This window comes from Bos indicus, chromosome 19 (assembly GCF_029378745.1).
Source record: "Bos indicus isolate NIAB-ARS_2022 breed Sahiwal x Tharparkar chromosome 19, NIAB-ARS_B.indTharparkar_mat_pri_1.0, whole genome shotgun sequence".
Taxonomy (NCBI): Eukaryota; Metazoa; Chordata; class Mammalia; order Artiodactyla; family Bovidae; genus Bos; species Bos indicus.
In genome coordinates, this window is record NC_091778.1 from 54,689,348 (window position 1) to 54,704,292 (window position 14,945).

At 57.1% G+C, this 14,945-nt stretch overlaps 1 protein-coding gene across 3 annotated transcripts; it reads left to right on the top strand.

The window, feature by feature from the left end:
* Nucleotides 1-2,767: 2,767 nt before the first annotated feature.
* LGALS3BP (galectin 3 binding protein) lies at nt 2,768-12,849 on the top strand. 3 transcript variants are annotated; one of them, XM_019982034.2, is made up of 6 exons: nt 2,768-2,925; nt 5,114-5,189; nt 6,234-6,434; nt 7,110-7,241; nt 8,928-9,180; nt 11,236-12,849. In XM_019982034.2, the coding sequence occupies exons 2-6, from the start codon at nt 5,138-5,140 to the stop codon at nt 12,272-12,274; spliced, it is 1,677 nt and encodes a 558-aa protein (XP_019837593.2). In that variant the 5' UTR covers nt 2,768-2,925; nt 5,114-5,137; the 3' UTR covers nt 12,275-12,849. The 3 variants fall into 3 exon arrangements, with proteins under 3 accessions (XP_019837593.2, XP_019837594.2, XP_070630065.1); XM_019982035.2 differs by having other exon boundaries at nt 6,243-6,434; XM_070773964.1 differs by lacking the exons at nt 2,768-2,925; nt 5,114-5,189 and adding an exon at nt 5,193-5,244 and having other exon boundaries at nt 6,243-6,434.
* The last annotated feature ends 2,096 nt before the right edge of the window (nt 12,850-14,945 follow it).

Here is a 14,945-nt window from a genome sequence, read left to right on the forward strand (position 1 = left end):
AGGTGGATGAAACTGGAGCCTATTATACAGAGTGAAGTAAGCCAGAAGGACAAACACCAATACAGTATACTAACGCATATATATGGAATTTAGAAAGATGGTAATGATAACCCTGTATACGAGACAGCAAAAGAGACACTGATGTATAGAACAGCCTTATGGACTCTGTGGGAGAGGGAGACGGTGGCAAGATTTGGGAGAATGGCATTGAAACATGTGAAATGTCATGTATGAAACGAGATGCCAGTCCAGGTTCAATGCACGATGCTGGATGCTTGGGACTGGTGCACTGGGACGACCCAGAGGGATGGTATGGGGAGGGAGGAGGGCCGAGGGTTCAGGATGGATTTTCTTTTAAAAATTTAGAAAAAATAAATAAATAAAATGGATAAAGTAAAAAAAAAAAACAAAAAAAAAACCTAGACAGCAGACTTCATTTTGCTGACAAAGGTCCATATAGTCAAAGCTATTGTTTTTCTAGTAGTCATGTATGGATGTGAGAGTTGGACCATAAGGCTGAGTGCCAAAGAATCGATGTTTTCTAACTGAGGTGCTAAAGAAGACTTTTGAGAGTCCGTTGGACAGCAAGGAGATTGAATCAGTCAGTCCTAAAGGAAATCAACCCTGAATACTCGTTGGAAGTACTGATGCTGAAGCTGAAGCTCCCAAAACTTGGAACACCTGATGCAAAGAGCCGATTCATTGGAAAAGACCCTGATGCTGGGAAAGATTGAAGGCAGGAGGAGAAGGGGGCGGCAGAGGATGAGATGGTTGGATGGCATCACCGATTCAATGGACATGAGTTTGAGCAAACTCTGGAAGATAGTGAAGGACAGGGAAACTTGACGTCCTGCAGTCCTTGGAGTCACAAAGAGTCGGACATGACTGAGTGACTGAACAACAACAGCTTCCTGTAGAGGTTGGGAGTATTGAATGGGTCCCATCAAAGACTATAGCAGTGCCAGCTGTCTCTATGTTAGCATCACAGGCAGCGTTCCCCTGTTTGGTGGAGCGGGAGAGGAGGCACAAAAGAAAGTCTAAAGGCTTCATATGGGCTCTGGTCTCTGACAGCCCCAGCACACTCCTGACTGCATTGGCTGTGGCTGCCTGCTTACAGCAGCCGCGTCCACATGGTCCCCACCGGCCCGATTATCTGTGGAGCCAGGCTTCCACGGATGGTCTCCTTATCACAGCTTAGTCACTTCTCTCTGGAGAAGATAGCCTCAATTCCTGTTCCACTTCCCTTAGTGGGCGGAAGACTGGAAAAGCCGGAGGGGAACAGACACCCCTGCTTTGATCCCAAATCCTTCAGCAGCTTGGGTTTTTCCAACGTCGCCACCAGTTCCTCCCAAAGGACTTCCTCCGTGCTCTTGACCCTGACCAGCTCCTTACTGGGGCAAGAACCAATGGAGGCTGGAAGTGACAAGGCCAGGGTTTCTGTGACAGCCAGCACTGAGGGTCCTTCAGTTGGGTCGGATGTTAAAACTCTCCAGTCTCTTCTGCTGCTTCTGTTTCTGTGGCTCCACTCCCCTTTTCCCCCCACGGAGCTTTACAGCTTCTTTGGAGGGGATCACATGAGCCCATAGCCCCCTCAAACCTCACGTTTTGGGCAAATAGTCATTGAATGGTTGACCCGAGGGCTCACTGTCTTGGACTCAAGAGCTGCCAGGGAAACTCTGTCTCCCCACTAATGGTTCTCAGCCCTGGCTGTACATAGAACCACCTGCAAGGCTTCAAGACCAACGCCTGTCCCCACCCTAGAGATTGTGGATGTGAACGCTGGGAGTTCGTGAGACACCTGGGTGATTCTCAGGAGCCGACCAGGGCGACAGCCAGCAGGTTAGAGAGACCTGGGGACATTCCTAGGGGATAACTCTCGTCCAGAACCTGGGATGCAAATGACAGAAAGAAAAGAGGATGTTGATTGCCTCCTTTAACCTTGAAGCCAGGGCTTGGCCTTGAGTTCAGGCCTGGGGGACACAGGTGCTCAAACCATAGCATCAGGACCTGGGTTCCTCCATCTCTCAGCTCTGCCCTCACCTGCATCCTCAGCTGGGCTTTCCTCAGGGCACAGTCAGGGGCACCAGGGGCATCAGCACCTCCAGGCCACCTGCTCCCTACAGGGTCCCCTTCCAGCAATCTAAAACTGACCCCCCAGGTCGGCTGGGATCACAACACCTCCCTGACACCATTGTCTCCAACCTGCCAGACTCAGGCCAGACCCAGTGTGCTTCCCCAGGGGAAAATCGAGGTGCAGGCTCTCTGTCAGAGGGAAGGAAAGGGAGTGGCTGTGAGATGGGCAGAACAATTTACGTCCACTCCAGAGGTTCTGCCCCCGCCCCAGAGGGGTGAGGTGTTCAGGTCAGGCATGTCAAGTGCTTAGAGCAGAGTGAGCACCCTCCTACCCCTGCCCCCAGCAACACGTGAGACCCAGGAGACGGGCGTGGGCGTGCAGTGAAAGAGCCCACGGTCCCTGGATGCAGACAGAACCTGTCCACGCCCTTCCTCTGCTCTTCTGACCACTAACTCCTGCTGCCCCTCCTCTCCCCTCCCCCAGCACCCACCCCGGCGCCGGTTTAGCTTGTGAGAGTGTTGAAATTCAAATACAGCCATCAGCCGCCTTGCTCTGTAACCAGAGCAAAATCAGCCAGACTGCAGCCTTGGGCGGCTGCCATCCTCCCCATCGCCATCCCAGCCACCCCCACTCAGAGCCAAGGGCGGGGAGGGAAGCAGGAAGCCTTGGCAGCAGCCAACCCCAGAAGGAAACAGGGTCAGGTGGTTTCTAGAAATTGAAACTAGACTGAGCTTCCTGAAGCGCTTCCTGGGACCAGCCTGACACACTCTGACCTGGGAGGGTTTTCTGGGTTGGAGGTTCCTCTGCAAGTGGGAGGCCTTAGGACAGCCATCCGCAGGTGCCCCGAGCAGGTAAGCTGGTAACCTTTTGCTCTCAGGTGGGTGTCCCTCTCTTTATACAGTGTAATCTTGCAGCGGCCAAGTCTCCCAGCCTGTGCTCAGTTAGGGATCTGATGCTCCTCCTGAAACCAGGGCCCATCACTGCTGCTCCTGTGTCTCTCTGTCCAACAGTTGGGCAGGTTGTTCACTGGTGCACAAGGACACCACCCAAAGGGGCAAGCAGTTCAGCCGAGGTGCTCCCTCCGATCTGTGCTTTTCAGCTCAGGCTGCTGCTGCTGCTACTGCTAAGGCACTTCAGTCGTGTTCGACTCTGTGCGACCCCATAGACGGCAGCCCACCAGGCTCCCCCGTCCCTGGGATTCTCCAGGCAAGAACACTGGAGTGGGTTGCCATTTCCTTCTCCAATGCAGGAAAGTGAAAAGTGAAAGTGAAGTCGCTCAGTCGTGTCCGACTCCTAGTGACCCCATGGACTGCAGCCTTTCAGGCTCCTCCATCCATGGGATTTTCCAGGCAAGAGTACTGGAGTGGGTTGCCATTTCAGCTCAGGCTAAGCCTGCCCAAAGGAAGAGCACCTTTCCCCAATTTGCACAAGAGTGCCGAATGGCCCCGGGCAGATAATTCTGCCTCATCACTGGAATGAGTCAGGCAAAAATGGGTGGCCACAGACAGCCGGAGGGCAGTGACATTTGCATACCATGAGCCAAGTGCCTGATTGGCCATCTGCCTGGGACCCTGGGTTCCGGTTTCAGGATGAGCGAAGCTGGTGGCCCCCACTCTCTGGGGAGTGCAGAGGGTGACCAGCCGTCCCCATGTGCCTAGGACCGAGAGCATGTCCCAGGACATAGGACTTCCAGTGCTAAAACTGGGACAGACCCCAGTGTGCTGCGTGGTTGGTCATCCTGGCCACTCGGCCAACAGCTGAGGTCAGTGTAATGAAGAGAGGGTGGCCGCTGGGCAGATTCCCCCACGGCCACTCACCACCCACAGCTCCCCAGCTGTGTGAGCAGAGCTGGCTATCCTTCCGGGCTTCAGCCCCCTCACTTGTAAGGTGGGATCAACGAGGTCTTTCTCAGGGTCGTGGTCGGGATTCCGTGAGCCAGTGGTGTGAGCAGTCCAATCCAGGGACTCTGCTCAGTGACAGCGGACCCTCCTGCCTGGGAGCCCCCGGAGGGTCTGGTTACCAGGCCCTGACTCGAGTGGTGCAACAACAGCGGCCACAGCCCTGCTGGCTGGGCCCTGAGGCGGGGTGTGGGTGTCGCAAGGCCCTCACTGGGCCAGAGCAGCAGGGACTCTGCACCCGCTCCATGCCCCTCTTCCCGCCTCACCGTGCTGGTATGTGGACATGAAGGAGGGAGGCAGGTGAGGGCCAGGATGTGGGCGAAGAGAAAAAGCGAGCCATGAGAATGACAGAGGCAAGACAGCCCGGCAAAAGTGGAGAGACTTGGGTGCCCCCCGCTCCCCTTCCCCAGGGCTGGCTGTGTGGCCTTTGCGGTCCCCCGCCTCCTCCAGCCTCTGTTTCTTGGGGACACTGACCTCAGAGGCGGCAGTGCCAGGACCAGAGTGTCCTCTCGTCTCGTTCCCCTGCCCCAGTCTCCCCCAACCCCACCCAGCTGCCCAGGCGGAGGCCTGGGTCTTAGCCCTCAACCCTCTTCCCCCGCCCCCCGCCCACCCCCAGCCCAGTCTCTTCACTGCCGTCCGTCGCCGTGTCGCCCCTGCCCGGACTTTTGTGGCCTCCTCCTGACACATCTCCCCACCCTGCCCACCCTCGACCCCTCCCTTCCACATTCCACATGGTCCATTTCATGCAAAGTTCTTCGGCAGCTGCAGACCTCAGGGTACTCTCGCAGGCTGGCCTGCCTTCTGAGCCATCCCTGCTATCTCTCAGCCACCCTGAACGGGGTCCCCCAGGCTCCCCAATCTCGGCCCTGCACCCTCTGCCTCCTCCCTCCCCGCCCTTCCCACCCATGTCCCCTGACAGTCATGCCCAGGGCCTAGCTTTCTGATATGGGCACCTTTTTCCTCCCGCTGTCCTCGCTGCCCAGAGACCCCCCCTTCATCTGGGCAAGTCTTCCTCATCCTCAGAGGACCACCTTCAGACGAGGTGAGGGCCCCCGCTGGGACACCCAGAGCACCCTCCACGAGGAGGGCCCGAGGCCTGTCCAGCTCCACCCTCTCACTCTGCTGCCTCCTTTCGCTGCAGGACAAGGGACCCCCAGGCAAGGCCATGGCCCCTCTACGGCTCTTCTGGATATGGCTGCTGGTCGTGGGGACTCGAGGTGAGCTGACCCCCAGGAATGCTGAGAGCAGCCGTCTGTGACCTTGCTCTACAAGGTCAGCCCCTTCCCCTTGCAGAAAGTCAAGGCAGTGTTCTGCGCGGCGCCTGGGTCACAGGGGCCAGCCTGGGTCTTCGCTCCTGCGTGAAGCCCTGGATGGCCCAACTCATGGCTTGGAGATTTGGAGAGGAGGTCGGGGGGCTCCATTCTCATCCAGCTGGAACCAGAGGGACCAGGCAGGAGGGGCTCACAGAGCAGCCGAGCCCCGAGGGGCCTGGGGTCGGTGCCCTTTGGACAGTCAGCATCCAGAGTCCTGGACACCTGTCCTCACGCTCTTCACACTCAGAGGCCCTTCCTCTTCCCAGTGACCCCATGGAAGGCCTGTTACACCCCATCTGAGAAGTGCCCTTTGACCTGGCACCCGGCTCCTGCCTGACCCTGTCGGCTCCAGCAGGGGCTGAGGTGGGGCTGGGTGGGGAGGTCAGCGGGCTGAGTCCCAGAAGAATGAATGTGGAGTGGGACCCTGCTTTCTCTCCTGGTCTGGCATACTCTTCCTGTGTTTCCAGGGTGCTCTGGACCTTTGCCCTCAGGCCTTCCCAAACATCCCTCCCAGGACTCCTTGCCATGGTGCCCAGGCTGCACCCCAAGCCCCAGACACCCACAGGTGGGGCCAGTGTGGGCCTGTTCTTCCCTTGGGGTCCTGCCACCCCACTCTCAGGTGGCACCAAGCGCCCCCCTGGCCCGTCTCTATCAATGGCATGAAGGACTCAGAGCTCAAGGACTAGAAAGGGGACGTCTACCCTCAGTGTGTGTATGGGGGCGGGGGGGGTGTCTATGTGTATTTTTCACTCCTCCCAGGGGCTGATCCCCTCGAGGATGGATGGGGTGTTCAAAGCTAATGGTCCAGGGTTCACCCCTGTTGAGGAGAACTCTACAGCCCCCACGAAAGCCCATGGTCCCCAGGAGTGTGGGGTAGCCATGCTTCCGCCCAGGGATGAAGGCCCAGCACCCAGCCTCCATCTTTGCTGACCTCTGCTCTCCCTTGAGAGCCCACAGGCGTGAAAGATGGCGACATGCGGCTGGCTGACGGGGGCTCCGCCAACCAGGGCCGCGTGGAGATCTACTACAACGGCCAGTGGGGGACGGTGTGTGAGAACATGTGGGACCTGACGGACGCCAGCGTCGTCTGCCGGGCCCTGGGCTTCCAGAACGCCACCGAGGCTCTGGGCGGGGCCGCCTTCGGGCCAGGTAACCCACGGGTCCCCGGGTCCCCCAAAGCAGGATGCGCTGCCAAGGAACCAGGCCCAGGAAGGGGTCATACCTAAGGCGTGCAAATGGCATTCCCACCACTGGCCAAGGTTTCCAAGGGGCAGAAGCTCTGCGCTGGCCAAGAGCTGGCCGCCCAGTCTGCACTCCACTTGCCTAGCAGCTGTTCCCTCCAGCCCAGAAACTCCACTCCAGACTTTACCTTCTTGAAACAGTTTCCCCCTAAAAGAAAAGTCTGTGTGCAGTGCCTATGACTCTGAAAAAATGAGAAATCATCCACGTATTCAGCCAGAGGGGTAGATACATAAGTTACGCAGTAATTATTTGATATCTACAAAGCGGACGGACCGGGTCGAACAAGGCTAGTTCATGGTACAAAGTTACAATAATAGATCTGCACCCATGCTCGAGTAGTCACACGACAGTGCCGGGTAAAAACACGTGCCCACATGGACCCACGCTGGAGGGGACGTCACCAACTAGGCCCTGCTTTACTGGGGTGGCAGGATTTGCAGAGTGCTTTTCTCCATCTCTGTGTGTAACTGCGACTGTCCTTTCCTAGGCTTCTCAGGGAAGCAGCTCTGTTGGCAGGGCCTTCCTCCCCGGCCGAGAGCCCCAGCCCCCCTCCAGGCTCAGTTGTCCTTGCTGTGCTTCCAGGATATGGCCCTATCATGCTGGACGAGGTGAGGTGCACGGGGACAGAGCCCTCGCTGGCCAACTGCTCATCCCTGGGCTGGATGCGGAGCAACTGCAGACACGACAAGGACGCCAGCGTGATCTGCACCAACGGTGAGCAAGGGGGCGCGGAGTGGGGCGGCCGGGTGCCCCATCCTGGGCCCCAGAGGCCCGGCCTGGATCCCAGGGACGGTGGTCAGGCCGGTTCCCCGGCTCCATGTGAATCACACACCTACCTGAGCAAAGGTTCACAGGTGATGCCCGCTCTCCAGGAGGGGTGGGAAAGCCTGCAGTTCCCACCACAGTAAAGAATCCCCGTGAGACAGGAAGCAGTTGTCACCGGGCTCAGGCTCCTGGCTCAGCGGCGCCCCCTTGCTGTGACATGGGGAAGTACAGGGAGACTAACTCTGCTCTAGGCACAAGGGCGGGGCCTTGCTGCCGTGAGAGGATTGAAGATGAAGAGTTTTAGGTAAAATAAATATGCATATTTTCTCTCTCTTTGTTTTTTTGAAGAGAACAAATTTAAAGAATGGCCAATCCTAAATATAATAGATCAATGCCATAAAATCAATAAACCAGTGCTGTTGCTTAGTCTCGCAGTCGTGTCCGACTCTGTGACCCCATGGACTGTAGCCTGCCAGGCTCCTCTGTCGATGGGGAATCTCCAGGCGAGGACACTGGAGTGGGTTGCCATGCCCTCCTCCAGGGGATCTTCCCAACCCAGGGATAGAACCCCAGTCTCCCACACCCCAGGCGAATTCTTTACCATCTGAGCCACCAGGGAAGCCCCAGTAAACCAGAAAAGCTAGCAGTAAAAATAATGATAATAATATACACACTTTATTTTTTTTTTTAAATAATGTACATACCTTAATTAAACAATACTTTATTGGGACTTCCCTGGTGGCACTGTAATTATGACTCCACACTTCCAGTGCAGAGGACATGGGTTCAATTCCTGGTCAGGGAACTAGGATCCTGCATGCCATGAGGTACAGCCAAAAGAACCCAGTACTTGAGTGCTAAAAATTGCTAACTACCCTCCGAGCCTTCAGCAAGTCATAATCTTTTTGCAGTAGTAACATCAAAGATCACTGAGAATTGCCAAACCATGACACAGAGACACAAAGTGAGCAAATGTCATTGGAAAAAAAAAATAGCAGAGCTCAAGACACTGTTGCCGCAACCTTCAGTTTCTGAGAAACATGGCCACGCACAGTAAAGTGAGGTGCCTCTGCACCCCGTGTCTGCACACTGCAGGCTTACCCCTTGAATCGGCAGCCTTCTGTTTCTGCTGGGAAAGGGGGTGCATCACCCCCAAACCAGGCTGGGAGCTTCCAGTAGCTTCTCTAGGCCTCAGTCCCTTGTAGGAGGCTACCAAGGACCCCAAAGCTCTAAACCACATTGCCATGGGACCCTCTTCAGACCAGACGAGGCAGGAGGTTCAGGTTTTAGAAAGTCACATCTGGGTGATTGATTGACTGACTGATTGGGATAGGACCCCAAGTTCTGGAAGTCAGCCCCTCCAGATCCCCCCCAAGATGTGCCATCTGAATGTTGGGTGGGGCAGGTGAGCTATGACATAGGGGTGTTTGACGGGGTGGGGCTCTGGGCCACGGGGGCCAACGGCACCCTGCGTTCCAGGGCCGTTCTTTCCTCGTCTCCCCAGGAGCCTTTCTGAGTTGATAAGGCAGGATCCACAGTTTAAGGGAAGAATCTGACTCCGGGGAGCAAAAGTATTTTTGGGTCACAGAAGAAGCGAGTGCCGGGGCCCCTCCTAACATGTGTCTCCCTCCATAGAAACCAGAGGTGTCTACACCCTCGACCTATCTGGCGAACTCCCTGCGGCCCTAGAGCAGATATTTGAGAGCCAGAAGGGCTGTGACCTGTTCATCACGGTGAAGGTGCGTGAGGAAGACGAGATAGCCATGTGTGCCCACAAGCTGATCCTGTCCACCAACCCCGAGGCCCACGGCCTATGGAAGGAGCCGGGCAGTAGGGTCACCATGGAGGTGGACTCTGAGTGTGTGCCCGTCGTCAAGGACTTCATCAGGTGAGTGGCCTCGGGGCCGGGCCCGGGGACTGGGCAGCGTCCCCGCCAAAGGAAAACCCCAGGGACCAGGGATGCGGCACCAGCCACAGCTGTGCTCACCTGAACACATGCGAGGGCAACCGCATATGTGCTCTCACACTTGTGTGCTCACACACCCACACACGTGCGCACACGCACCTTCACAGCCACGGGTCCTCACCTTTGCACACACATTCTTATGTATTCTTTCCACAGGGACTGTGAGAAATGGGTCAGCCCTCACACATACACACACACACACACCCCACACCTGTCTCTCAGGTGTCATAAGCACCCAAAAAAATAACTATCAAAGTCATTCTTCCTCTTCTCACCTCACTGATCTGCTCCTGCGAAAATTGTTTTTTAAAGAAACGGGAATCCAAGTCTGCTGCCTGAAGAAAGTGGGGAGAAAATCCCCAGGCGGCACCGTCCAGGCGTCAGTCTAACCAGCCGGCCAACCACACCGGGAGCCCGTCTCCCATTTGAGAGTGGCCCCCGAGGGGTCAGCCCCTTCCCCCACAGACCATCCTGCTGGGGGGTCACTATGTCACCACCTCAGGTGGGCTTCCCAGGGACTGGCGTTCTGGGAGCATCAATTTAAAGAGAGAACCAAGTGTATGAAAAGCCGTTCCCTCTCATGACCCAAAGTTGTAGGTAGCCGAAAGTGACATTTAAGAGGAATCGGCAAATGGCAGTTTAAAAAGATTAAATGGCGTCTTCTCAGCCAAGGATGAGAGCTTGGCAGCTGTCCTGTGCCCCTCCCAGCAGGACTGAGGTCTGTGATGCATCTGTGCCTGGCCCCAGCCTCTCAGCCCGTCAGTCACCGCCCTTGGTCAGAGTCAGTGGTTCTCTGGACTGTCTAGCCATGTGCTCCAGCTCGCTCTCTCTGCCTCTCTCTGCCTTCCTGCCTCTGTCTGCCTGTCTCTCTCTGCCTCTCACTCCATCTCTCTCTATCTTCCTATTGCCCCGTATCTTGGTGTCTCTCCCTCCCTCCCTCTCTCTCTGTCTCTCTCCCTCCTCTAAGGCAGGGAGGCAGCAATGAGCCCCACCCAGGCCCTAGAGGGCCTCTGGAGACCCTTGTTCACTGCCTCCACCACCCCCCACTCCCGTTCCCTCTGCCCGGCAGCCCCCACGTGGTGCAGATGACCATTTTTGCTCTTGAGTTCACGTTCAGCAGCAGGATCACAGGATGTACTGAGCACATCAGGGCGGAGCAGCGGTGGGACGAGGGCCGGCCCACCCCGCTGCTGCCACTGGGCTCTGTGGGGTCCCGGCTCCTTTCTGGGCACCTGAGTCTCCATGTTCAGGTGATAGGGAAGCCAGCAAGTCTGAGGCTCCCTGGAAGGCTCGTCATTCGAGAGAAGCAGTGGAGAGAGTTTGTTTGGTTCTTTCCAAAGCAGGGCCCCACTCATCATCTCCCAGGAGACGGCAGGGGCCATCGCCTGGCGTTTCCCCTCCCAGCAGGCTCCCTCCACACAAGTCTTCACAAGCAGAGTGCCTCCTGGTGGCGCACCGAATTACGTGGCGGGTGGCATAGACTGGGTGCCACCCACAGGGCTCACAGCTGGCAAGGATGGCAGACAGGAGGTGACCCATGACGATCCCTATGTCACAGGGGCACCAGACAGGTGCTGGGGCACAGGGGCACCCATGGGCACCCAGTGGGGAACTCAAGAGTTCTGCCCAGGGGCGTGACAGGGGAAAGGGAAGGGCAGAGCCCCGGATGGCCAGCAGGTCCTGGTGTCGGGGCCCAGCCCATGAAGATGATGGTGATGATGGAGGTGGGACCGTCCCCACCGATGAGGATGGAGCAACATCCTCAAGGAGTCTGGGGTCCGCCCAGCTGCCTGTGGCTCTCGGCCCATATGAGCTTAGACTGGGGGTTGACTCAGGAGATAAGTCGGGGGCTCCGAAGGCCCCCTGAAATAGCTGACACCCTGGGCATCAGCAGTCAGCCAGACACCCGCACCAGGGCACACCTGTCGTCCTTCGGGAGAAGGGGTGTGGCCAGGCATCAGCCCTCGTCTCCCTCAGGTACCTCTACTCCCGGAGGATCGACGTGTCCCTGTCGTCAGTGAAGTGTTTGCACAAGCTCGCCTCTGCCTACCAGGCCAAGCAGCTGCAGAGCTACTGCGGGCACCTCTTTGCCATCCTCATCCCCCAGGACCCCTCTTTCTGGACACCCCTGGAGCTCTACGCCTACGCCCTGGCCACCCGGGACCCTGTGCTGGAGGAGATCTGCGTGCAGTTCCTGTCCTGGAACTTCGGGGCCCTGACGCAGGCCGAGGCCTGGCCAAGCGTCCCCCCGGCCCTGCTCCAAGGTCTGCTCTCCAGGACCGAACTGGTGGTGCCCAGCGAGCTGGTCCTGCTGCTGGCTGTGGACAAGTGGAGCCAGGAGAGGCACACCTCCCACAGGGAAGTGGAGGCCTTGGTGGAGCAGGTCCGGTTCCCCATGATGCCACCCCAGGACCTCTTCTCGCTGCAGTTTAACCTGTCCCTGTACTGGAGTCACGAGGCGCTCTTCCAGAAGAAGATCCTGCAGGCCCTGGAGTTCCACACCGTGCCCTTCGAGCTGCTGGCTCAGTACTGGGGCCTGAACCTCACTGAGGGCACCTACCAGCCCCGGCTTTACACCTCGCCCACCTGGAGCCAATCCGTGATGAGCTCCAGTTACAACCCCTCCCGGTCCTTCCAGACCCCCCAGCACCCCAGCTTCCTCTTCCATGACAGCTCTGTCTCCTGGTCTTTCGTCTACCTCCCTACCCTCCAGAGCTGCTGGAACTACGGGTTCTCGTGCTCCTCTGATGACCCCCCACTCCTGGCTCTCTCCAAGTCCAGCTACTCCAAGTCCAATCCCACCATCGGCTATGAAAACCGGGCCCTGCTGCACTGTGAGGGGAGCTTTGTGGTAGACGTCATCGACTTCAAGGGCTGGAAGGCCCTGGTCCCCAGTGCCCTGGCTACCAACAGCTCCAGGAGCACTTCCCTCTTCCCCTGCCCGTCAGGGGTCTTCAGCAGGTTCCAAGTCGTCATCCGTCCCTTCTACCTGACCAACTCCACGGACATGGACTAGACTCGAGGCTGGAGGTCAGGGTGGGCAGGAGTTCATAGAGGCTGGGCACCTCCCCTCCTTCACCTCCTCTCTGCAGCCACCTCCAGTCACCGGCCACCAGGTGGCCCCCCTGCTTCCGTTGATCTCTCTGAGCTTACGGAAATTACTGGAAGACTTCAGCTACTGCAGACTTCCCTGGTGGCTCAGATGGTAAAGAATCTGCCTGCAATGTAGGAGACCTGGGTTCAACCCCTGGGTCGTGAGGATCCCCTGGAGAAGGGAATAGCAACCCACTCCAGTATTCTTGCCTGGAGAATCCCATGGACAGAGGAGCCTGGCAGGCTACAGTCCATGGAGTCGCAAAGAGTCAGAGACAACTTGTTGCAAAGAGTTGGACACAACTGAGCGACTAACACTTCCTTCCTTCAACTAGTGCACTCACAAGCTGAGAACTCCCACTTCAACTGCCAGCTTAATTTGTTGGGAAGCAATGAGATGTGAGCCAGGAGCTGTGGGGTTTCCTACCTGGCCTTTCACTTTCTCCACCCTCTGCTGTCCCTTGTCTGAGATCATTAAAATTGCACTGTGGTTCCCAAGTTCTCTTGTTCACGCAGAAGAGGCTGTTGAGTTCATAGGGTGTTGGGACAGAGGATGATTCGCTAGGCCCTGGGATCAAGTAATGAGCTGACGTGGTCCCTTCTCTGTGAAGCTGCTGCAGTCTCGTGGGTGAGACAGGCCATCACAAGTAAGCAAACACTTGGGGTGAGGACCAGAGGGAATAATGGGTGATGGAAACCAGAGGAAGGAAGGTGGGAGGCACAGGCTGGAGCTACTTTAGTGGATCTCAGTGGAGAAATGAAGAGTGCGAGGCAGCAGGCGTGGGGGAAATGGCAGGAGGGTGTGTGTGTTCCAGGGAGAAGGAACAGTAGGTGATCGGAATCTTGGCCCCATCAATCTTCCCACTTGTGCACTGGGAAGAGGGCAGAGATTCTCTTCCCAGCATTGTTTGTAGAAATGGAAATTTGCAAAGAGCCTAGAAGGCCAATGGGATACTTGAGCACAAATAAAAGACACCCACAATGTGGAGGGTCAGGCAGAAGAAGCGTGTACAAGAAGGAGACTGGAAGACCCACCGAATCTAGGGCAAGGCAAGGGAACCGGGCCTGGGGTCCCATAGGGAAATTGCGTTAGAATGCCACCACCGGGGTCTGGGCGCTGGAGGCTGCCCCCACCACAAGCGGGGCAAGAATTCTAAACTGTCCCCGCTTCTTTGTGTTACACACGCTCCAGGCACCAGGCTCTGGTGGAAGCATCTGGTTGGCCAGGCTCAGACCACGTGCCCTCCACTCTTGGCCAGGGTCTGAGAGAACAAGCATCTGGACTGCTCTGGCCTTGAGAAGGGAGGCGGCACTACACTCACCCAGTGGGAGTGAGATTCAGAAGCTGGGCAGCCAGGACAGCAGCTGTCCCCGCCACACATGCCTCTTCCCTCCAGCCCCGAGAAAACAAGAGCAGGGACACACAAAGCCGCCCCCTGACCCCACACAGCTTCACCCTTTGCCAGAAGGCGCCCCCAGCCCTACCCCCCTCCCAAGATCCAGGCCCCCCATCTTGGCCACCTCCATGGTGGTCCTTTGACATCTTAAAAATCTACCACTTTGTTTAAACCACACTGATGGCCATCACCACAGTCGAGGACTGTAGCTGGTAAAAGAAGACAGGAAATGTTGGTTATCAACATGCTCCAGACACACACAGGGGAGCGGCAGTCTCACTGAAGCAATGAGCCACAAACCCACAGCATCCTCGTCTCCTACCCGCTCCCTGGACCTCTGCCCAGAGCCAGCACCCCAGAAGTGAAGGTACAGGCCTGGTCAGGTAACCGGAACCTTTCCTCCAGAGTGCTCCGGGCCCTGGTGGATCCAGACTATAAGGAAGCCTGCAGCCCCACCTCGAGCCGTGGGATCAGCCATTTGAGGACGTGCCCGAGGAATCCCCGAGTTCCTTCCATCCTCCTTGTGGGCGTTCGAGTGGCAGGCTTGTCCCCCTGACAGTCAGGGTCTACCAGCCCAGGGTAGGCCTCCCACCTTCTTTCCTCACCCATCCCATTTGCCTGAACACATGAGTGGTCCCCTTGGTCAGATCTTGGTCTCAGCTTCTGGCCAGTGGAGCCTGGAGGTGTCTCTTAGTGGAAACATTCCTTTCGTGGGTGTAAAAACTCTAAACCAGCAGAGTCCAGAGTTAGGGGGACCGGACGCAGAACGTCTGGCCCTGGGGAAGATTAGCAGGACTAATCTGTCCTGCTCGGCCACCACTGGCTCCCGCACTAGGGGTGCAGGTCGGGGAGGGACTCACCCTGCCACAGACTGGAGCCCAGGGCTGGGTGTTTGTTTGGGGTTGTTTTGTTCTGTTCTGTTCGGCAGTAAATGATGAAAGAATGTATTGAGGAATCTGGAAGTTGGGCGGTTCCAGGATTGGCTAATGTGCTGTTGATGTCTTCAGACCCAGATCCTTCTGTCTTTCGTCACTTTTATCTTGAGCCTTGGGATTTGTCCTCACCCTCCGATTCACAGGCCAGCTCCGTGTCATGGGCTACTCTTAACGACAGCAAATCCCTTGACATCGGCACCTGCGTGCTCTGGGAGCAGCCGTCCAGCCATCGTGCCGGTCAGTGAGTCCAGGGCTGGTAACG